This window comes from Lepidochelys olivacea (genome assembly GCF_965140295.1).
Source record: "Lepidochelys olivacea isolate rLepOli2 genome assembly, chromosome: 6".
Classification (NCBI taxonomy): Eukaryota; Metazoa; Chordata; order Testudines; family Cheloniidae; genus Lepidochelys; species Lepidochelys olivacea.
The window spans coordinates 7,404,451-7,427,886 of NC_140416.1; the positions used below are offsets into that span (position 1 = coordinate 7,404,451).

General features: G+C 55.4%; 1 protein-coding gene across 3 annotated transcripts in view; it reads right to left on the reverse strand.

The window, feature by feature from the left end:
* The window catches only part of AGBL2 (AGBL carboxypeptidase 2), a 50,701-nt gene that overhangs the window by 5,989 nt on the left and 21,276 nt on the right, over positions 1 to 23,436 (reverse strand). For 2 of the 3 annotated variants that reach the window (XM_084630548.1, XM_084630549.1), the window contains 8 exons: positions 21,118 to 21,218; positions 18,441 to 18,571; positions 17,654 to 17,720; positions 16,772 to 16,876; positions 16,257 to 16,340; positions 14,875 to 14,995; positions 4,452 to 4,673; positions 3,258 to 3,309 (listed from right to left, as the gene is read on the reverse strand). In XM_084630548.1, the coding sequence (XP_084486674.1) occupies positions 3,258 to 3,309; positions 4,452 to 4,673; positions 14,875 to 14,995; positions 16,257 to 16,340; positions 16,772 to 16,876; positions 17,654 to 17,720; positions 18,441 to 18,571; positions 21,118 to 21,218 (883 nt within the window). Of the gene's footprint in view, positions 1 to 3,257; positions 3,310 to 4,451; positions 4,674 to 12,974; positions 13,035 to 14,874; positions 14,996 to 16,256; positions 16,341 to 16,771; positions 16,877 to 17,653; positions 17,721 to 18,440; positions 18,572 to 21,117; positions 21,219 to 23,436 lie in introns of all 3 variants that reach the window. The other variant, XM_084630550.1, reaches the window with a different exon arrangement.

The following is a 23,436-nucleotide window of genomic DNA, read 5'->3' on the forward strand; positions in this document are numbered from 1 at the left end:
AAATTGACACTAGCTCCAACACAGTTTGTGAGGCCAGGTGAGCTATGCAAGCTCCCAGATCCTCCTGGGGTTGGCTCCTGGAGATGTTACTTCAGGCGTAAGTGTCCAGCAACAAACATTTTCCTTTCCTGTGCCCCTCTCCCAGGCACAACGAGCATCAAATGTGGTGGTCACTAGACAGGACAGCCACATGAAGGACAGTGCTTAAAATTCGGTGAAGGCATAGCGCCAGGCTTACTAACTAACCAGCCACTCATGGAACTGCTAACCCTCACTAACTAGGTAGCTAATGGGGCTAAAACTATTTACAAGGCACACAGAGTGATCTTGCTGTGGTGCAATAACCATGAGAAACTGCAAATCAGGCTGTGGGTGGTGAGAAGGAACTGAGTGCGGGGGGTGGGCACTGCCCTTATATTGCCTCAGGAGGGGCCCTGAGGGGGACAGGGCGCATGTGCTGCCCCAGCGGGTACTGCTACACAAAGTTCTCCAGCTTTGCTGTGCTGGGCACTCACGCGCCTGAGTGGAAACATGTCTGTAGCCACTCAAAGGAGGACTGCCTCTTGGGAGCTTTTATGCCCTCAGCTATCTACTGCTCAGCCCCCCAAGAGCTAAGTTCCCCTTTGCATGTTGCTGGCTGAGGTTTGCTGGCTTTGCTCGGCCTGGATTTCCGGTTCCTGAAGGATCTCTGGCTGGACCGACCCCTCGACCCCAGACTTATCTGCCCCTCCCACATTTGCGCTCAAAGGGATGTATGCCCACAGAAACCCCTGGGCTGTTTCTTTATGGAGCCCCCGTGCCAGTCGAAGGCTCAGAGTGCCCCATTCCCTGATCAGTGACTGCTCTGGTCCTGCCTCCTCAGCTGCAGAGCCGAAGGAGCCCCGCTGGCGCTGGGTCCCTGCAGAGCGAAGCAGGCAGGGGTGCTCTTTAGGGCTGGGGAAGCTGGGGGCAGGAGTGTGGCCACTGCATGTGCTGAGCGGTCAGACCCCCTCAGGCCCACAGATTCATAGATTCATAGATTCATAGATATTTAGGTCAGAAGGGACCATTATGATCATCTAGTCTGACCTCCTGCACAATGCAGGCCACAGAATTTCACCCACCACTCCTAAAAAAGACCTCACACCTATATCTGTGCTATTGAAGTCCTCAAATTGTAGTTTGAAGACCTCAAGGAGCAGAGAATCCTCCAGCAAGTGACCCGTGCCCCATGCTACAGAGGAAGGCGAAAAACCTCCAGGGCCTTCCAATCTGCCCTGGAGGAAAATTCCTTCCCGACCCCAAATATGGCGATCAGCTAAACCCTGAGCATATGGGCAAGATTCATCAGCCAGATACTACAGAAAATTCTTTCCCGGGTAACTTGGATCTTACCCCATCTAAAAACCCATCACAGGCCATTAGGCCTATTTACCATGAATATTTAATTACCAAAACCATGTTATCCCATCATACCATCTCCTCCATAAACTTATCGAGTTTAATCTTAAAGCAAGATAGATCTTTTGCCCCCACTACTTCCCTCGGAAGGCTATTCCAAAACTTCACTCCTCTGATGGTTAGAAACCTTCGTCTAATTTCTAATCTAAATTTCCTAGTGGCCAGTTTATATCCATTTGTTCTTGTGTCCACATTGGTACTGAGTTTAAATAATTCCTCTCCCTCTCTGGTATTTATCCCTCTGATATATTTATAGAGAGCAATCATATCTCCCCTCAACCTTCTTTTAGTTAGGCTAAACAAGCCAAGCTCCCTGAGTCTCCTTTCATAAGACAAGTTTTCCATTCCTCGGATCATCCTAGTAGCCCTTCTCTGTACCTGTTCCAGTTTGAATTCATCCTTCTTAAACATGGGAGACCAGAACTGCACACAGTATTCCAGGTGAGGTCTCACCAGTGCCTTATATAACGGTACTAAAACCTCCTTATCCCTACTGGAAATACCTCTCCTGATGCATCCCAAGACGACATTAGCTTTTTTCACAGCCATATCACATTGGCAGCTCATAGTCATCCTATGATCAACCAATACTCCAAGGTCCTTTTCCTCCTCCGTTACTTCTAGTTGATGCGTCCCTAGCTTATAACTAAAATTCTTGTTATTAATCCCTAAATGCATGACCTTACACTTCTCACTATTAAATTTCAACCTATTCCTATTACTCCAGTTTACAAGGTCATCCAGATCCTCCTGTAGGGTATCCCTGTCCTTCTCTAAATTAGCAATACCTCCCAGCTTTGTATCATCTGCAAACTTTATTAGCACACTCCCACTTTTTGTGCCCAGGTCAGTAATAAAAAGATTAAATAAGATTGGTCCCAAAACTGATCCTTGAGGAACTCCACTGGTAACCTCCCTCCAACTTGACAGTTCACCTTTCAGTAGGACCCGTTGTAGTCTCCCCTTTAAACAATTCCCTATCCACCTTTCAATTTTCCTATTGATGCCCATCTTATCCAATCTAACTAATAATTCCCCATGTGGCACAGTATCAAACGCCTTACTAAAATCTAAGTAAATTAGATCCACTGTGTTTCCTTTATCTAAAAAATCTGTTACTCTCTCAAAGAAGGAGATCAGGTTGGTTTGGCACGATCTACCTTTTGTAAAACCATGTTGTATTTTGTCCCATTTACCATTGACTTCAATGTCCTTAACTACCTTCTCCTTCAAAATTTTTTCCAAGACCTTGCACACTACAGATGTCAAACTAACAGGTCTATAATTACTTGGATCACTTTTTTTCCCTTTCTTAAACATAGGAACTATGTTAGCAATTCTCCAATCATACGGTACAACCCCTGAGTTTACAGATTCATTAAAAATTCTTGCTAATGGGCTTGCAATTTCTTGTGCCAATTCTTTTAATATTCTTGGATGAAGATTATCTGGGCCCCCCGATTTAGTCCCATTAAGCTGTTTAAGTTTCGCTTCTACCTCAGATATGGTGATGTCTACCTCCATATCCTCATTCCCATTTATCATGCTACCATTATCCCTAAGATCCTCTTTAGTCTTATTAAAGACTGAGGCAAAGTATTTGTTTAGATATTGGGCCATGCCTAGATTATCCTTGACCTCCACTCCATCCTCAGTTTTTAGCAGTCCCACTTCTTCTTTCTTTGTTTTCTTCCTATTTATATGACTATAGAACCTGGGCTCCACCTCGGGTACCCCCTCCCCTCCATTCTACACACCTACCCTGCCAGGGTAGGGAGCCCTGGCTGGGGCAGGGGGCGTGGGCCCCAGCACAGTACCTGCTTGGGCTGGCTCCAACCGTGGATGCAGAGTGCGCCAACGTTGAGCGGCCTAGAGACAGAAGAGAGGCAAAGGTCAGAGCACTAAGAAGCAACAGGATCCAGCAACACCTGCTCTGGCTCTAGGTGCGGCTCCACGGGATGTGTGGGAGGTGAGCGAGAGGAGACCCCAGTGCCCTTCCAGGGTACAGCCATGACTGGAGAGATTCCTCTCCCTTCCCCAGCAGCGTATTAACGCCTAGGTCGACAAGGCCTAGGCCTAGGGCGGCAAATTTATAATAGCAGCCAGAAGCTGCTTCCCCCGGTGCCAGTTCGTGCCCTCCACTCCTGCCCCAACTCCACCCCTTCCCCACCCCCTCTGCCCCCGTTGGTCCCCTTCCCCAAATCCCCGCCCCGGCCCCGCCTCCTCTCCTGGGCGCGCCACGTTCCCCCCCTTCGCGAAGCTGTTTTGCACACAAGCACTGGCAGGGAGCAGGGAGAAGCTGGACCCGGCGATGCGCTCAGTGGAGGAGTCAGAGTTGGAGCGGAGGTGAGCTGCGACGGGGGGGCCAGGAGCTGCTCGGGGGGGGGCGGCAATTATTTCAGGGCCTCGGGCGGCAAAATCATTAATCCACCACTGCCCTTCCCCCACCACAGATCGTCAGCTCCCTCTCTGATGGGGGAGAGAGAGTCCTCTCGCACACTTTGCACCCACTGGCTACCCCTAGTGGGACCCACGCGGATCCCATGGGGGTGTTTACCTTGCAGTAGGGATGGGGCCGGGGTGCTGAGAGCCATTGAACCAAACTGTAAACCCTGTGCATGATGGAAACCACTTCAAGCCAGGGGTGCGGTCACCCCCCCCCCCACACACACCCCTTGTTTCAGCACCTATGAATAGGACCCAAATACCACCATCCTCATGTTGAGGGGAAAGGAATTTCCCCGGAACAGCCCAGCTCTGCCAGGCTCTGGTGGGGTGGTGGGGAGGAATTTCCCAGGAACAGCCCAGCTCTGCCAGGCATTGGTGGCTCGGGAGGCGGGGGGAGAAATTTCCCAGGAACAGCCCAGCTCTGCCAGGCTCTGGAATGTGGGACTGGGGGGGACCACTCTGGACCATGGCAGGTGCCTGGCCTGTCTCTTTGACCTGAGTGTGCATTCCCCCTGCAGGAGGGCGCTCCCCCACTGTGGTGCCAGATCGCTCCCCGCCCTCACCTGCATGCTGGCTGCCGTATGGCTCTCCGTCCAGCTGGGCATGGAAGGGCGGGGGGTGCTCTCTGGTGGGTGACACGCCGGCGGGTCTCTGGGGCTGCGGCAGGGTCAGCATGGTGATAAGCAGGGGCTGGGGCTGCCGGGCCTTCCATAAGCGCTCAGGCCCAGAGCTGTGCCGGTGACACAGCTTACTCTCCCATAGACGCTCTTCTGGGAGCAGACAAACTGTGGGGGCAGAGGGTTTGAGCCTAGGGACGCAGCCCAGTGCCTGGGAGCTGTGGCAGGTCTGCTCTGACAGGGGGGTCCACCCATTCCTTCACACCCCCACCCCCCACCCATGCCCTTAGCAAGCCACAACTGGGAACTGGCCTACAGAGAGCTTCATCGGGATCTGCCCAGCTCCAAGGGGTGGGTTCATGAGGGACACTGTAGACCCTACGCAAGCGGGCGATGGGGGCACATGCCTTGCACCAGTGTGGGAGTGGGGGACAGGGCAAGTGTCCTGACGATGGGGGCCATCTTGGGTAGCCTGCAGGGGGCTCAGAGAGTCTCAAAGAGTCTGCTGCTCCCCCCTCACCAGTCTCCCCCACTCTGCTGCCTCCCAGCTCCTCTTCTGCACTGCCCTCCTAAGAACCTCTGGGAGCAGGGAGGGGAGGTCTGAGACTAGCAAGAGACTCCAAGGCAGCAGAGCAGAGGCATGCCCCCTCTCCCCCAGTTCTCCAGCCAGGGCCTGGCCACGCCACACTAGCAGACATCCCCTCTTAGTACACAGGCTCTCTCTCGAGATGGGGCCATCTGACGGACTTGGGTGGGCCCTGCTCCTTCATGCAGGGAGGGCCTCGCAGTGAGTGGCTGCGTGGAGCGCTGCTGGCAAAGAAACAGGCTTAGCTCTTACCCTTGTCAAAGGGAAGCGTGTACTCTTCATCTCAGGTTCATCCATGCTGCCACCCCCACCCCTTGGTGTTTGGGGCTGGCTTGATCTCCACTGAAAAGTTGGATCAATACAGCAACGCTGGTCAGGGGAGTGAAGAAACCACAGTCCTGACCAGTGTAGCTCTCCTGACAAAACCTCCAGTGCAAACACAGCTATGACAAGGCAGCTTCCATGGACGTAGCTACCATCATTCGGGGGAAAAACGGTTACTCACCTTCTTGTAACGGTTGTTTTTCGAGATGTGTTGTTCACGTCCATTCCAATCAGGTGTGCGCACACTGCGTGCACAGTTGTTGGAAAGTTTTCCCTTAGCAGCTCCCGTCGGGTTGGCTATGGAGCCCTCCTGGAGTGACACCTTCATGGCGCTCAATATATGACCCTGCCAACCCAACACCCCCTCAGTTCCTTCTTGCCGACTACTCCAACAGCGGAAGGAGGGTGGGTATTGGAATGGATGTGAACAACACATCTTGAAGAACAGTTACGAGAAGATGAGTAACCGTTTTTTCTACTTCGAGTGCTTGTTCACGTCGATTCCAATCAGGTGACTCCCAAGTTCTACCCTGGAGGTGGGGTCGGAGTTAAGGAATTGCTGATTGGAGCACCACTCTGCCGAATGCTGCATCATCTCTGGCATGTTGGGTGATAGCACAGTGAGAGGTAAATATGCACTGAGGACCATGTTGCTGCCCTGCAAATTTCTTGTATTGGGACCTGGGCCAGGAACGCCGCTGACGAGGCCTGTGCCCTCGTGTGCCGTAGGAGCTGGGGCTGGAGCCCTGACCAGCTCGTAGCACGTGTGGATGCAGGACATGATCCAGGAAGATATTCTTTGAGATGAGAGCAGGAGTGCTTTCATCCGGTCTGCTACCACCATGTACAGCTGGTTTGACTTCCTGAACAGCTAAGTGTGCTCAATGTAGAATGTTAGCACTCGTTGAACATCCAATGAGTGTAGCCTCTGCTCTCGACTACTGGCATGAGGCTTAGGCTAGAAGATAGGTAGAAAAATGTCTTAGTTAGTATGAAAGAGTGACACTACCTTGGGAAGCAAGGCTGGGTGAGGCCTGAGTTGCATCTTATGCTTGTGGAAGACCGTGTAGGGTGGATCGGAGACAAGGGCCTTTAGCTCTGACACCCTCCTAGCTGATGTGATGGCCACCAGGAAGGCTACCTTCCATGATAGAGAAGGCAACAAGTTGCTATTGACTCAAAAGGGGCCCCATTAATTTGGAGAGGACAAGATTGAGGTCCCATGCTGGGACAGGCTGTCTGGTCTGAAGATATAGGCATTCCAAACCCTTGAGGAAACAGCTTACCATGGGGTTAGCAAATACGGATTGGCCAGATGCTCCCGAGTGAAAGGCTGAGATAACAGCAAGATGTACTTTGATGGATGACACTGCCAGGCCTTGTTGTTTCAGGTACAGAAGGTGCTCTAGAATGAGTGGTACTGACGCCTGGAGTGGAGATGTACGCTGCTGGTCACACCAGCAAGTGGACCTTTTCCACTGAGCTAGATATGTGGTCCTAGTAGATGGTTTCCTACTGCCAAGTAGGACCTCCCTTCCTGGTTCTGAGCACAGAAGCTCCATGGGGTTTAACCATGAAGCTTCCAGGCTGTGAGATGGAGGGACAGACTTTGACTCCCTCAGGGAACTGATGGGCAGGATCCCCTGGGAGAATAACATGAGGGGGAAAGGAGTCCAGGAGAGCTGGCTATATTTTAAAGAATCCTTATTGAGGTTACAGGGACAAACCATCCCGATGTGTAGAAAGAATAGTAAATATGGCAGGCGACCAGCTGGGCTTAACAGTGAAATCCTTGCTGATCTTAAACACAAAAAAGAAGCTTACAAGAAGTGGAAGATTGGACAAATGACCAGGGAGGAGTATATAAATATTGCTCAGGCATGCAGGAGTGAAATCAGGAAGGCCAATCACACTTGGAGTTGCAGCTGGCAAGGGATGTTAAGAGTAACAAGAAGGGTTTCTATGGGTATGTTAGCAACAAGAAGGTCAAGGAAAGTGTGGGAGGCAATCTAGTGGCAGAGGCATAGGCGCCGACTCTGTGGGTGCTCCGGGGCTGGAGCACCCACGGGGAAAAATTGGTGGGTGCTCTGCACCCACCGGCAGCTACTCGCCCAGCTCACCTCCACCTCCACTTCCTCCCTTGAGCATGCCTTCCCCGCTTCTCCCCCTAGCTCCCAGTGCTTGGCGCCGCAAAACAGCTGTTTAGCGGCAGCAAGTGCTGGGAGGGAGGGGGGAGGAGGGGGAATGCAGTGCGCTCGGGGAAGAGGCTGGGCCAGGGCGAGGATTTGGGAAAGAAGTCCAACAGGGGCAGGGAGGGGGCGGAGTTGGGCTGGGGACTTTGGGGAAGGGGTTGGAATGGGGGCGGAGCAGGGGTGGGAGAAGGCAGGGCAGGGGTGGAGTCAAGGTGGGGCCAGGGACGGGGGGGGGTCAAGCACCCACTGGCACCAGGAAAAGTTGGCGCCTATGGACAGAGGATGTGGAAAAAGCTAATGTACTCAATGATTTTTTTGCCTCTATCTTCACGAACAAGGTCAGCTCCCAGACTACTGCACTGGGCAGCACAGCATGGGGAGGAGGTGACCAGCCCTCTGTGGAGAAAGAAGTGGTTCAGGACTATTTAGAAAAGATGGATGAGCACAAGTCCATGGGGCCAGATGTGCTGCATCCAAGAGTGCTAAAGGAGCTGGCGGATGTGATTGCAGAGCCATTGGCCATTATCTTTGAAAACTCATGGCGATCAGGGGAGATCCTGGACGACTGGAAAAAGGCTAATGTAGTGCCAATCTTTAAAAAAGGGAAGGAGGAGGATCCGGGGAACTACAGGCGAGTGAGCCTCACCTCAGTCCCTGGAAAAATCATGGAGCAGGTCCTCAAGGAATCAATTTTGAAGCACTTAGAGGAGAGAAAATTGATCAGGAACAGCCAGCATGGATTCACCAAGGGCAAGTCATGCCTGACTAACCTAATTGCCTTCTATGCTGAGATAACTGGCTCTCTGGATGAGGGGAAAGCAGTGGACGTGTTATTCCTTGACTTTAGCAAAGCTTTTGATACCGTCTCCCACAGTATTCTTGCCAGCAAGTTAAAGAAGTATGGGCTGGATGAATGGACTATAAGGTGGATAGAAAGCTGGCTAGATCGTTGGGCTCAACGGCTAGTGATAAAATGGCTCCATGTCCAGTTGGCAGCCGGTATCAAGCAGAGTGCCCCAAGGGTCAATCCTGGGGCTAGTTTTGTTCAATATCTTCATTAATGATCTGGAGGATGGTGTGGATTGCACTCTCAGCAAGTTTGCAGATGACACTAAACTGGGAGAGGTGGTAGATACGCTAGAGGGTAGGGATAGGATACAAAGGGACTTAGACAAATTAGAAGATTGGGCCAAAAGAAATCCGATGAGGTTCAACAGAGACAAGTGCAGAGTCCTGCACTTAGGGCGGAAGAATCCCATCCACTGCTACAGACTACAGACCGAATGGCTAGGCAGCAGTTCTGCAGAAAAGGACCTGGGGTTACAGTGGACAAGAAGCTGGATATGAGTCAACAGTGTGCCCTTGTTGCCAAGAAGGCTAACCGCATTTTGGGCTGTATAAGTAAGAGCATTGCCAGCAGATCGAGGTAAGTAATCATTCCCCTCTATTCGGCATTGCTGAGGCCTGATCTGGAGTACTGTGTCCAGTTTTGGGCCCCACACTACAAGAAGGATGTGGAAAAATTGGAAAGAGTCCAGTGGAGGGCAACAAAAATTATTAGAAGGCTGGAGCACATGACTTATGAGGAGAGGCTGAGGGAACTGGGATTATTTAGTCTGCAGAAGAGAAGAATGAGGGGGGATTTGATAGCTGCTTTCAACTACTTGAAAGGGAGTTCCAAAGAGGATGGGTCTAGACTGTTCTCAGTGGTAGCAGATGACAGAACAAGGAGTAATGGTCTCAAGTTGCAGTGGGGAAGATTTAAGTTGGATATTAGGAAAAACTTTTTCACTAGGAGGGTGATGAAGCACTGGAATGGGTTACCTAGGGAGGTGGTGCAATCTCCTTCTTTAGAGGTTTTTAAGTTCATCTTGACAAAGCCCTGTCTGGGATGATGTAGTTGGGGATTAGTCCTGCTTTGAGCAGGGGGTTGGACTAGATGACCTCCTGAGATCCCTTCCAACCCTGATATTCTATGATTCTATGTCTGGAGGTCCAGGTGATGAAGGTGACCAAGGTCCTGAGTGATCAGATCGGAATGCAGTGGTAACTTGATTGGAGTGTCCACTGACAGCTCCAGGAGCATGGAGTACCAGTGTTGTCGGGCTACACTCGGGCCACCAGAATTACCTCCACTCTGCCTCTGCGGATCTTGAGAAGTGGCTTGTGCACAAGAGGGATCGGGAGAAAGGCGTCCAACAGGGTTGCCAGGGTATGCATACCTAATGACTTCATAGTCACCCGGGGGTCTTTTAAACTGTGCAGCTTGGAGTCTGTTTGCTCCGAAAATAACCCTGTGCCTTCAAATGGTAGGTCCTGCAGAGTTTGCTGCAGCTCTGGGGGCAACCCAGATGCCTGTAGCCATGAGCTTCTCCTCATGGCTACTCCTGAGGAAAGGGTGCGGGAAGCTGAGTCCGCCAAGTCCAATGAAGCCTGGAGGGAGGTTCACACCACTGCCTTCCCTTCATCAGTGATAGCCGAGAACTTGGCTCTGGAGTCTGGTGGAATCAGCTACTTAAACTTCAACATGGAGGCCCACGAGTTGCGTATATTTTCCTGCCAAAAAGGTCCATCCTTTTAGACTCCTTGGATTTAGGGGCCAGCCCTTGCTGCCCCCGTCTCTCTTTCTCATTCACTGCCGATATTATGAGGGAGCATGGCTGTGAGTCAGAGAACAGGTACTCGTACCCCTTGGAGGGAACGAAGTACTTGCACTCTAGGCCCCTGGCGGTGGGCGGGATTGAGGCAGGAATCTGCCATAGAGTCTTAATATTGCTCTGGATAGTTTTTATCAGTGGCAGAGCTACCCTGGACGCCCTTTGGCGCAAGGATGTCAACCATGGGGTCTTCAGGTTCCATCACCTCCTCCACCTGTAACCCCATGTTACGGGCAATCCTTCGTAGAAGGTCCTGGTGGGCCCTGTGGTCAATTGTGGGGGGCCCCAAGGTTGAAGCTCCTACCACTGCTTCGTCCGGGGACAAAGATGAGGAGGCCAAAGGTTGTATGAGGTCCTTCTGACCCTCCAGCTCCCTGACCTCCTCCTGTTCAGCATCTGGGACCTCTATGGTGACCATAGCTGAGGTGACAGTAGCCTGGCCTTGCAATGAATCATGCCACCGAGTTGCCTCGGTGGTTGCTTGCGCCACGGTCACCTCAGAACCATGGGGCATAGGCCGGTCCTTGGCTGTCTGGGTGGTCGGTGCTCCGAGGCCACCAAATGGGAGCCCAAAAAGGCGATTGCACCAGAGGCTGCCACTGGGATTGCCATGCCATTGGTGCCTTCCTCCATCGCTTGTTGGATCTATGCCTGCTGTGACGGGAATAGTACGAGTCACCATCCGAGTCCAAAGACACAGATCTCGACTGAGATGATCACAGTGGTGCCGCATGGTGCTGCGCCGGGGACCTGTGGCAAGTTGATGATGCAGGGGACCAGTGTGGAGACACCTGGGCCGGGGACTGAAATCAGGAATCCGATGTCGTGGATCTGATGCCAGGAACTGGTACTGAGAGTATGATACCGAGGGTCAGTGCCAATCTTCTCTCAGAGCCGGGGATCACTGCCGCTCCCTCGTTGGTGCTGGGGAGCATCGTGCCACCGGTGCCAGGGAACCCCTTGCGGAGTCCGGTGCCAGACAGCAGTGCCTTGAGGGTGGCGATCTGGAGAGGTGTCAAGGCGAATGGTGCCAGGCAGGAGAGAGTGACCGCTGCGTCATGGCCAGCTTGCCTCTAGATGATGCAGGTCGTGGCAGCACCGGGGGGCTTATCTCTGATCACGGGGGGCTGAGGAGTTGTCATCGCTATTAAGTCCTGGGGTGGAGGGTAACTCCAACTCCGCCACGTGGCACTGCCCATCCTGGGAGTCGTGTGCCAGACTTGACAGTCCCCCGTGGGAACCGAAGTTGACGGCGCTGACTCTTGCTGCCTGGACGCTGAGGGCTCCTTCACAGAACGCCCCAGTGCTGCGCCTGCAGGTGCCACTGTTTTCTGCACCGGGGAGCGCCCCCTGTCGGCTTTTCTATGCCGCTTGTACTGCACCAGTGAGTGCGAGTGGTGCCGGGTTGTCTGTGCACGCTGAGGTGCCAGGGAGCGCCAGTGCCGGGTCTCTTAGACTAGAGCGCTTCCTCAGCACCGTGTCACCATGGGCGACGAGTTCCATGGCCCGCGGTGCCCAGGCACCACGGGCCCGGCTCCTGCACTGTCTGAGGCCGGGTCTCTCCCTCGGCCCTGCCTTCTGCCATGGGCGCCCCCCCACGCATCCCCAGGGCCATTTAAAACAGCACAGGGCCCCCACTCACCACCGGCAGCGCAGCAGAGCTGAGCGGCTTCCTGCCTGCTTGCTCCACCTGCCTGCTGGCCCCTCCCTGCAGCCCCTGGGCGGGGTGGGTCTGTGTCCCACCCCAAGCGCCTCTGAGGCCAGTGGGAAACTGCGGGGGCAGTGTCTGGGGGTAGCAGCACATGGAGACTCCCGGCCTACCCTGCCTAGAAGCCCCAGGTAAGCGCCGCACCCCGCCACCCCCTCCCAGAACCTGCACCCCCAGCCCGGAGCCTGCACACAGAACCCAAACTCCATCCCAGAGCCTGCACCCCTACCCCCTTCCCACACCTGCCCCCAAACTCCCTCCCAGAGCTTGCACCCCTCACCTCCTCCTACATCCCCACCCCTTGCCCCAGCCCAGAGCCTACACCCAAACTCTGTTCCAGAGCCTGCACCCCCTCCCCCTGAACCCCCTCCTGTCCCCAAACTCCCTCCCTGAGCCTGCATCCCCACTCCCAGCCCAGAACCAGCACCCAAACTCTGTCCAGAACCTGAACCCCTCACCACCACCTGCACACCCACCCCCTGCCCTAGCCCGGAGCCTGCACCCAGCACCCAAACTCTGTCCCAGAACCTGAACCCCTCACCACCACCTGCACACCCACCCCCTGCCCTAGCCCGGAGCCTGCACCCAGCACCCAAACTCTGTCCCAGAACCTGAACCCCTCACCACCACCTGCACACCCACCCCCTGCCCTAGCCCGGAGCCTGCACCCAGCACCCAAACTCTGTCCCAGAACCTGAACCCCTCACCACCACCTGCACACCCACCCCCTGCCCTAGCCCGGAGCCTGCACCCAGCACCCAAACTCCGTCCCAGAGCCTGCACCCCAGATTCCCTCCCCCACCCCAACTCCCTCCCAGAGCACAACCTCTCACCCCTTCTGCACCCCAATCCCCTGCCCCAGCCCAACCTGCACCCCAGACCTCCTCCCCCCACCCAAACTCCCTCCCAGAGCCTTAGGCAGGTGGGGGGCGGAGTTTGGGGGAGCGGGTTCTGGGCACCACCAACATTTCTACAAACCTGCCGCCCCTGCATGTCACCTACCAATGCCAGGGCACTCCCTACAGACGTGCTCGGTGTGGGGTCTTGGCGGTCCGCAGCAGACTGGGGATGAAGGGCAGATTCCATGAACAACTGCTTCAATCAGAAATCTCACTCCTTTTTAGTTCTGGGGCGGAAAGCCCTGCAGATCTTTTACCTTTCTATCTGGTGCATCTCTCCCAGACACAAGTTGTGGGGGTCACTCGCTGGCATAGGCTTGCTGCAGGTTCCGCAGGGTTTAAAGCCTTGGGCTCGCGGCATGTCCCGGAGTCTGAGGAAACCCCGCTCCCAAAACTCACTATAGACAATATATACACTAACAACTAAGACTAACTACAACTAAACTAGGATAAGCTAACTATATGAAAGAACACTAAGGGAAGCACTTGCAAACCAAGCGATCGCAGTTCCAACGATTGTCACTGGCGGTAAAAAGGAACTGAGGAGGGGCTGGTCGTCAGGGTCATAAAATCATAGAATATCAGGGTTGGAAGAGACCTCAGGAGGTCATCTAGTCCAACCCCCTGCTCAAAGCAGGACCAAACCCAACTAAATCATCCCAGCCAGGGCTTTATAAAGCCGAGCCTTAAAAACCTCTAAGGAGGCAGGTCCGATGGTAGTGGGTTATGGCTGGTCCGATGGTAGTGGGTTATCAGAAATTATTACTGTTAGTTTAACTAACCTTTTTGAGGGGAGGGATAGCTCAGTGGTTTGAGCATTGGCCTGCTAAGCCCAGGGTTGGGAGTTCAATCCTTGAGGGGGCCATTTAGGGATCTGGGGCAAAAATTGGGGATTGGCCCTGCTTTGAGCAGGGGGTTGGACTAGATGACCTCCTGAGTTCCCTTCCAACCCTGATATTCTATGATTCTATGAGGGAGATTCCGCCACCTACCTAGGTAACCCATCCAGTGCTTTACCACCCTCCTAGTGAAAAAGTTTTTCCTAATATCCAACCTAAACCTCTCCCACTGCAACTTGAGACCATTGCTCCTTGTTCTGTCATCTGCCACCACTGAGAACAGCCGAGCTCCATCCTCCTTGGAACCCCCTTCAGGTAGTTGAAGGCTGCTATCAAAACCCCCCTCGCTCTTCTCTTCTCCAGACTAAATAACCCCAGTTCCCTCAGCCTCTCCTCATAAGTCATGTGCCCCAGCCCCCTAATCATTTTTTTGCCACTGCTGGACTCTCTCCAACCTGTCCACAAATATATTTGTGAGTCATATATTGAATGCCATGAAGGTGCCACTCCGGGGGCTCCACAGCCGACCCAATGGGAGCTGCTAAGGGAAAACTTTCCGACAACTGTGCATGTGGCATGCACATACCTGATTGGAATTGACATGAACAAGCACTCGAAGAAGAACTGGAGTTCCTACAGTGACTGGAAAACCCCTTCCATTGGCATAGGCTGCATCTACACGAGGGGGCTATGCCAATATAGTCGGCATAGTGTAGACGTACCCTGGGATCTTAAGGTCTCCAGCAGGCATCTGGTGCCCTCCAAGACAATGGGAGTTGGATCAGGGGACTGGATGGAATGACCCTGGAGCTGGGCACTGCATCTCAGCCCGGGCAAGGTAGCTACATTTTATCTTACTCCTGCTCTCAGGGCTTGGTTGCTATGGAGGGCAAACCAGCGTTTGAAGCTTTTTGGGGCTGTGAAGAACACTATTTTGGAGCATCTATAGCTAAGGAGCAGGTTGGGCAATTCATTTCCAGTGTGGCAGAGAAATTCGACCTCTGCCCCAGAACTAGTCTCCCAATTCTGAGCCTGCAACTCCTTTGGTTTGTGGGTTTTAGGTGGAGTGACAAAACTGAGTTTATAATGGAAACTTGGTAGCAGCTTTAATTATGGACCAGCTCATGTTACTCCCTAATTACACACACCCATGTACACACACACCCTTTCTAGCACACGACATGTGCCAAGACCACTTTGCACCCAGACCTGGTAGCTTCTCCTGGCGGGCATTAGGTTTTCTCCTCTGCAGATCTGAAATGAGGCCAGCTTCTGGAGTCCTGCCCTGTGTGGGGAAACATGGACACCGTAAGTCTCTCTCCACGCCTCCTGCCACGGCTCCGGCTCGGCAGCTCCGGCTCGGGAAACGAGGCATGGGCCTGTGCACACGGCAGCCATGTCACTGCTTGTAGTGAAGCTGCTTGGGCCACACCTGGAAGGGCTCTGCCTTTCCCACGCGACGCAGATGGCTGGGTTTCCAGAGAGCTCAGGGCCGGCACACACCAGAGTATGCAGCTCTTCTGAAAGTCCAGCCCCATTTTCTAGCAAGAATGGGGTGCTCTGACAGCTACTTTCTGGCCAGTGTAAAATCCCCATCTGCCATGAGAATCTAGCGGGTAAGCTGGCTCTTGCCCTGGGCCTCCCACCTGATCCCCGTGGACTTTACTGTATGAGCTGGAACACACTGATTCTGTAGGAGCGATTCTCCTTCAGTAGCGCCCTGATCTGCAGTGCTGCAGGTCTGCTCCAGCCCTTTAGCTACGCACAGGAGACCTGTCGTGCTGTGGGGGGCGCATACTCCTCCCTCTGCCCACCCTATCAGAATGGAAATAGGGACCCTGCAGTGACGGGAGCTGGGAAGGAGCTGCTCTACCTCTGCGCCCCCCTCATTCACCATGGCCCCTGGCACTGGGGTCAAACCTTGCTACCTCAGCCGCAGCTGGAGGCCTCAGCCCTCACCGTGCTGGGAGCTGTACGAACATGGGGTCCCAGAGCAGACCTAACAGGTTATTGAGACAAACAAGCAGGTTGCATGGGGGAGTCGGGGTTATGGCAGCGGATGCCCGGCTCTCAGACAGGCAGGGCACAGGCAGTTGGCGAAGGGACGTTAAAGGAAGAAGGAGCAAAAATTGAACCACCCTGCACCAGATCTGTGTGCGTGGGGTGGCGGGCAGCGGAGAATAATTAAGAGAGTGTCAGTGTTTTTTCAGTGTGTGTGTGTGTGTGTCTGCTTCCTCCTGCTGGCATGGATGAGCCTTCTGCTGCCCCGCCCCTGCTGCCAGGGAAGAGCCCTACGTGTGTATGTCCATCCCCGCTGCAAGAGTCTTACAGTGTCTCGAACCCGGAGCCCTTTCAGACTCCATCCTCTGCCAGGGGTCAGGGAGACAGACGATCTCCAACACCCCCAACTTGGAGTTGCAGGCGCAAACCCCATTGCAGTCCCCGGGAGCCCAGCTCCAGCAGCACCCTCTGGCCCTGGCTATGCAGTGGGGCCAAGCAGATGGTACTGTGGCTGTGAGCGGAGGGAGAGGGGAACTGCACTGCACCTGTTTGCCAGAGCTGTCCTTCATCGCGCTGACAGGCTGGTGGGTCCGGCAGGTGGGGCTCCCCAACCTTCTCTCCCCAGCCACCTGCAAGGAGACCCAGAGGGGTATTTCCGAAAGAAAGCAAAGCAACCCTCTCCTCCCACACACCCTCCGCCAGCTGCTGGCAGAGCGAGCACTAGCCAGGGCGCTCCCCCAAGGGAGGAACTACACGCACTGGGAAGGGCCCCAGGGCACGGAGCCCACCAATGTGGCCAGGGCGTGAGTCGCTCTGCGACGTGTGTATGTGGCCAAGGCCTCAGTCTCCCTGCCGGCCACTTCTCCCTCCCTGCAGGGCAGGAAGCTGAACAAGGGCACATGCAGAAATGCACCCACAATACCCTTCAACCAGCCAGAGAGCTACCCAAGGCCGGCCCGTCATGGAGGACTCATCCATTGGGAGGCCTTTGCAGGCCCCTGCCTCGCTGTCCCAGGGAGGAGGCAGCTCCGTGGTGTGCCCCATCTGGCGTGCTCCTTACCAAGGTCTTGTCTTGGCACGTCAGCCCCTGGCTCGAGGCGTACTTCTGATGCAGCTCGTTCCTCTCCTTCCTCGTCCGCAGCCGCTTCTTCTTCTTCTGATGGAACTGGTGGGGTGAGCAAGGACCCCGCGCTCAGCACAGCTCCACCAGGGGACAGCCCTGCTCCCCAGGAAACGCACCGTTCCCCACCACCCACAGCCCTCGATCGAGCCAAAGAAACCCACGTCGAGGCCAAGGCATGGTAACACGTCACCTGCAAAACTGGCCCCCATCTGGCCCATCCCGCTACCCTCGTCTGCAGGAGGCCTGGCCCTGGGGTGTGCAGCTCGCAGACGGTGCTTCAGCAACATACACCCCTCCAGAATTCGCCAACAGCAGCAGACTCCAGCCCTGACGGACCCAGCCCCAGCCCTCCCTGGGCTGCTCCCACTGCGGCAATAGCTGGGACCAGCTCAGCCCCGGGCGCTGCAGCTGGTTTCCTAACACCCAAAGCTCTCACTGCGGAGGGTGAAGGGTGAGTCGGGCAGCCCGGGTCGCCAGTGAATCAGGGAGCCCAGCCAGACTATGCTGCCCCGCCATTTCCAGCGTGCTGCAAACATTTGTATTCACACCCCACGTGCTCCTGGACCCCTCCCATGAGAGAGCGTCACCCTGTCTGCCTCCAGCCGCCATGCAGCCCCTAAGCAGCCCCTTCCTAGAATGGCAGGTGGGCAGCTGAGGAGCCGGGAGCTAGCAGGAGAATGGCCACCCCATGTGGAGTGTAACGGCCTCACTTCCGGCGGCTGGGCATGTGGTATCGCACAGGGGTCTATGAGCCCTCATTCACATTGCCCCCTGGGCGCTGCCCATAGTTACATCCCTCCGCAGCCGCGTGGCTCTCACCTTCTCTGCCATGCTGAGTAAATGAGCAGGCAGGCCGTCGGACTGCGAGCTGTTGGAGCCACTGGTGCTGCGCCAGGCAAAGAGAGCCCCTTAGCGGTTTGCACAGATTCCTGGCTGCCAAGGCCACAAGGGCCCATTCGGACCACCCTGCAGAAAAGACAGGCCCCCCCAGCCATCCCTGCAGCCAGCCCAGAACCCCCAGCTGAGCCCCCAGCCACCCCGATCCAGTCTGGATTTACGGATGTCAAGTGGCGGAGACTCGCCCAGGCCAGCTGTTCCAATGGTCATTCCCCTCCCTGCTGAACCCAGCCCCTTCTCTCTCCTCTGGACTTGTCACTTCAGCTCCCAGCCGCTGGATCTCGCTCTGCGGTGTCTGTGGTGTTCAGAGCCCCCTGCTAGCAGAAATCTCCTCCCTGCCGTGAGCCAGGAGGCTCCTGCTGAACTCACACTGCCTGGCAGGTCCCGAGTGCTGGGCGCAGCCAAGGCCCGGGGCTTTAGGGACAGAATGAGCTGGGGGCAGCTGTCGCTTGGGGGTTCTCCAACACGGGCCAGGAGCACAGCCCTGCAGCTCTGGGGTCTCTAGGCTCAGAGAAGTGGGTTTCATGGGGCCAGCCAGCCTTCCCCCAGTCAGGCACAGCACACCCTCTGCCAGGAGTGCAAAGGGCTCAGCCCACCCTCCTCCCTCCAAGGCTCCTCCGGAGATGGGCCTGGCCAGCCATGGACCAGGTGTCCCTGGGGCAGCAGAGCTCAGGAGGGTTCTCCTTGGAGGGTGACAGGGCGGCGGTACCTGGACTCAATGTCTGACAGGGAGATGTCGCTCCAGGCACTGTCTGAGTCCTGCCCACGGCCCAGATCCTTGAGCTTTTGATGGATTTGATGCTGAAGCAGCTCCTGGAGCTCGGACAGACACTGCAGGAACTGAGAGTAGAGAGGCAAGAGCTCACACACACCTCCAATGGAAGGAGTTTCACTTTTGGGAGCACTCCATGAGTCTCTGCTGGGCCAAACCCATCCCCTGCAGCACACACAGTCTAAAGGGAAGGAGCAATTAAGCCCCTTTATGGAGAGAGACAAATACAATAGAAGCTACTGCCCAAGGCACTCAGAGACATGGCAGAGTTAAACTGTGTGGTCTGAGGGCAACCCAGGGCTGGCTGCGAACACATGGGCTAGGGGATGGCATGGCAAGCTGTGTGTAAGAGAAAGAAAAGCCACAGACAGCAAGACAAGCAGTCGAGAGAATGGCCCTGGTAGGAAGCAGAGACACAGCTCTTTGGGCACAGACCTGGGGGATTTCTGAGCAAGAACACTGCCTGCTGCTGTTTGTTCCTTCTGTGCTCAGTGGAACAGAACTCTGCTTGCATACTTTTCAGCTGAACGGGATTAAACCTAGAATATCCCCGACTTGAAGTATCCGTTTCTCCTCCTAACAGAAACAAACCTGCAAGGCCCTGAGTACTGACAAACTGCTTGGGCCAGAGGGGCAACCTGGCTCCCATGTGCAGTGACTCTGGAACATGGCAGCCAGGGCTCAGACACTTTGATGAGCTGACAAAGATTCCATGACGGGGATGTCCAGTACAGAGAGTCATAGAATCATAGAATAACAGAGTTGGAAGGGACCTCTGGAGGCCATCTAGTCCAACCCCCTGCCCAGAGCAGGACCAATCCCAACTAAATCATCCCAGCCAGGGCTTTGTCAAGCCTGACCTTAAAAACTTCTAAGGAAGGGGATTCCACCACCTCCCTAGGTAATGCATTCCAGTGCTTCACCACCCTCCTAGTGAAAAAGTTTTTCCTAATATCCAACCTAAATCTCCCCCACTGCAACTTGAGACCATTACTCCTTGTCCTGTCATCTGCTATCACTGAGAATAGTCTAGATCCATCCTCTTTGGATCCACCTTTCAGGTAGTTAAAAGCAGCTATCAAATCCCCCCTCATTCTTCTCTTTCGTAGACTAAACAATCCCAGTTCCCTCAGCCTCTCCTCATAAGTCATGTGTTCCAGTCCCCTAATCATTTTTGTTGCCCTCCGCTGGACGGACATCCTTCTTGTAGTGTGGGACCCAAAACTGGACACAGTACTCCAGATGAGGCCTCACCAATGTCGAATAGAGGGGAACGATCACGTCCCTCGATCTGCTGGCAATGCCCCTACTTATACACCCCAAAATGCCATTGGCCTTCTTGGCAACAAGGGCACACTGTTGAGTCAACAACACAGAGATCCTTGGCAGGGGCTGGTAAGTGGCCAGGGCACTGCAGGAAGAGCGCTAGCATCCCTGGAATGCAGAGTAATTCCAGAGTGCACAAAGGAACACAGTGATTGCAAACACATATGTTAAGGTGCCATCTCTACTGAGTCCCTACGCCCCTGGTGTGCCCACGGCTAGTATAATACTGCTCCTCTGCCTGCTTCCCTACACCCTGGTGTGCCCATGGCTAGTATAATACTGCTCCTCTGCCTGCCTCCCTACACCCTGGTGTGCCCATGGCTGGTATAACACAGCTCCTCCACCTCTATCCCTACACCCCTGGTGTGCCCACGGCTAGTATAATACTGCTCCTACCCCTGCGTCCCTACCCCCTCTGGTGTGCCCACAGCTGGTATAACCCTGCTCCTCTGCCTGGCTCCCTATGCCCCTGGTGTGCCCACAGCTGGCATAACACTGCTCCTCCGCCGGCATCCCTATCCCCCAGTGTGCCCACGCATGGTATAACACTGTTCCTCCCCTGCGTCCCGACACCCCTGGTGTGGCCACGGCTGGTGTAGGTCCTAGTATCTCCATGTGTCCCTCAGTCTGCACTGTGCCTGGACCTAATGTCTGACACTCCCTCTGCCCCGCTTGCCTTTTCTCAGTGTGTTCCCACCCCGGTCTGTGTTCTCCCATGCCCTGAGCACATCCCCAGGCTTGCAGCAAGCCCAGAGCTGGGGCAACTGTGGAGCCTAGCACTCATCACTACAGTCACAAGATGCCCAGGGTGGACCCCTCCATGTATGTTTGTGTGGCTCAGCCTGCAGGCACAAGGCAGGGAAGAGGCTGGCAGCTCTGGAAAGCTGAGGAGGGGCTGGGGCTTCGGCAGGCTCCTAGGCTGGGTGACTGAGATGCCAGGGAGGTGGCTGAGATGAGGGACGGAGCCCAGGGAGGAGCAGCGGGACCGGTGGGTGTAAATTCCCTGGGCGCAGCACTCATGCCTTTCGACACCGTTTCCCACTGATGAGAAACTTGGAATCCAGCGAGTGCTCGGACCCACAGACAGCAGCCCAGGGCTTAATTTGTAATGAAAGAGGTGCTGCGGCTATGAACTGCCAGGCCCAGAGGTGCCGGGGCTATGAACTGCCAGGTTCGGAGGTGCCAGGGCTCAGCCCTGGCACAAATTAGCCCCGAGCAGCCCCTGTTCACTCCCACCCGTGTCCCACCCCTAGACCCTGCAGCAGGGCTGCGTGGAGCCAGCTCTCACCTTGGTGCGGTCGGGGTCACAGAAATCTAGCAGCGTGTCGCAAATGTGATAGCCCAGAGATTTGAGATCCTCTGAGGTGAAGTGGGAGTCGCTCTTCCTGCCTGAAAGAGGGGCAGAGACAGGGTGAGGGCCCTGGATTCACAGTACACCAGTCTGGTCCTGGCGCCCGCCTTTCCACCCCACCACATTCTTGGGGTTTGCCCAGCAGAGGGCACACACAGCAGCACAACCCACGTTCCCCAAGCTGCTCTCCCTGCTATTGGGGCCCTTTGGCTCCATGGCACTTTAGATCTCAATGCAGCCGTGTGACAAAGTGGGGATTTTCTGTGTTTTGTATGAATACCATGTGTGCCTCAGTTTCCCCTCTATGCTGCATGGTTAACTAGGGGTGGGAAAAGGCTGTTGACTCTCGGGCAGGCTATGAGAAAGGTGTGGCTGGTACTTGCTGTCTCAGGTTTGGGGCCCAGGCCATTGGAGAGTCCATGGAGGCAATGGCAAATGGCAGGACATTTGGTACTTAGCAACGACAATGGATGGCCCAGTCCTCCACAGGCAGCCAGCCGTGTGTGACCAGCTGGTTAACAAAGGACTGAGGAGGGGCCAGGTTGGGAATTGGGACACAGGGGCACATAGGGACAGAAGGGGAGCCAAGGGGGTCATGCCGTGTGGCTGGGGCTCTGGGGATCCAGAATGGACCAAGCCATAACTTTCTTTTCTCTGTGCTAACCAAGGACTTGCCATGCCTTGGTCCAGATGCTACTGACCCTGCTGCTTTTACAGCCATGGCTGAGCCACAGCACATGCTAAGCTGGGGGGTGCCCTGCTCCCTCGGGTGCCCAGCTCAGGCGAACTCGCTGAAGGGAGCTTGTGGCGTGAAACGAGTGCTTGAGGCTTAGAGCTTCAGTCCTGGGAGGCGGTAACAGAGTAAGACCTGAAGAGGGGTCTGGCGCCCTGAAAGGGGTCCTCCCAAACTGTCCCAGAGCAGCTCCAGAGCACTGGACCTGTGGCTCCATGCCATGCAGCAAAGCCGACAGGGCACTGAAAGGGTAGGGCAGTCCTGAGCAATGTGCCTAGCTGGAACCATGCAGCACTGAGATTTAGCTCTGCCTTCAGGCCACTGTTTGCTGCCAGACCTCTCCCCTGCTGTCTGCATGCAACTCAGCCCCCGCACTCACCTCCTGCTCCCATTTCTTGGGGCCACACAGCCCTAGAGCCTCAGGGCTTGTCTATGCATGCAGCAATGCGCACTATGGGCTGTGGATGCCGAGGTGCCCTGAAGTGTTGGGCACAAGTAGGGTCCACACCAGTCAGTGAGTGCACGAGTGGGGTTGGGAATTCACACCCACATGCGCCCTGCTGCACCATGTAGACAAGCCCCTAGACTCCAAGGCCAGAAGGGACCATTGTGATCATCTCATCTGACCTCCTGTATAGCACAGACCAGAGAACCGCCCCGAAATAACTCCTGGTTGAACCAGAGCAGAGCTTTTAGAAACACATCCAGTCTGGATCTGAAAATTCCCTGGGGTGGAGAATCCACCAGGACCCTTGGGAAGCTGTCTCATTGGTTAATTACATTGTTGAAAATGTGCCCCTTATTTCAGTCGGAATTAGTCTCGCTTCAACTTCCAGCCATTGGAACGTCCAGCCTCCTTCTCTCCACATCCCTTCTCTCCCTCCTCGGTGCTGTCACCTTCCTCACCGCCTGCACCCCCTCCCCACAACCCCAGCGCTGACCTGCACCCTTCGGCTCCCCCCACCTGCCCCCAACTCTGGGCAGGATCTCGCCAGCTCTCCGAGTGAAGATGGACACACCCTGCTGAGGCCTGCCTCTGCCCCTCCTCCATCTCCTTGCTCATTGGCACAGAGGCTTCTCCATCCCTAGCCCCACCGCCCCCTTGATCCCATCCCCTCCCCCGCTAACTTCCCTGTGCCCCACTTTCATCCCTCCCCACATCCTCCCCTCCCAGCTCAAGCACACTGCTCCCCCAGGCTCAGAAAGCCAGCCCTCGCCTCTCAGCCCTGCAACCCTCTTCTCCCACTCCCCCCTGGACCCCCCACTAGCCCTCTCCACTCCGCTCCCAGCAGTCTCTGGGCTGCTGCAGCCCCATCTCCCTTCGTCTCCAAGGCATTTCCCCTGGTGCCTCCCCACCTTGCCCCGCCAGGCGTTCCAGGCTCTGCCCTCCCCAGTTCTCCTCCCACCTCTCTGGCTGCCCCACCTGGAGCGAGCAGAGGGGCCGGGCCTCCCTCCAGTGCCAAGGGGGTTAATTCCCTGGGGAGGCGCAGCTGAGCCCACCCTACCCCCCCCCCCGAAGGAAG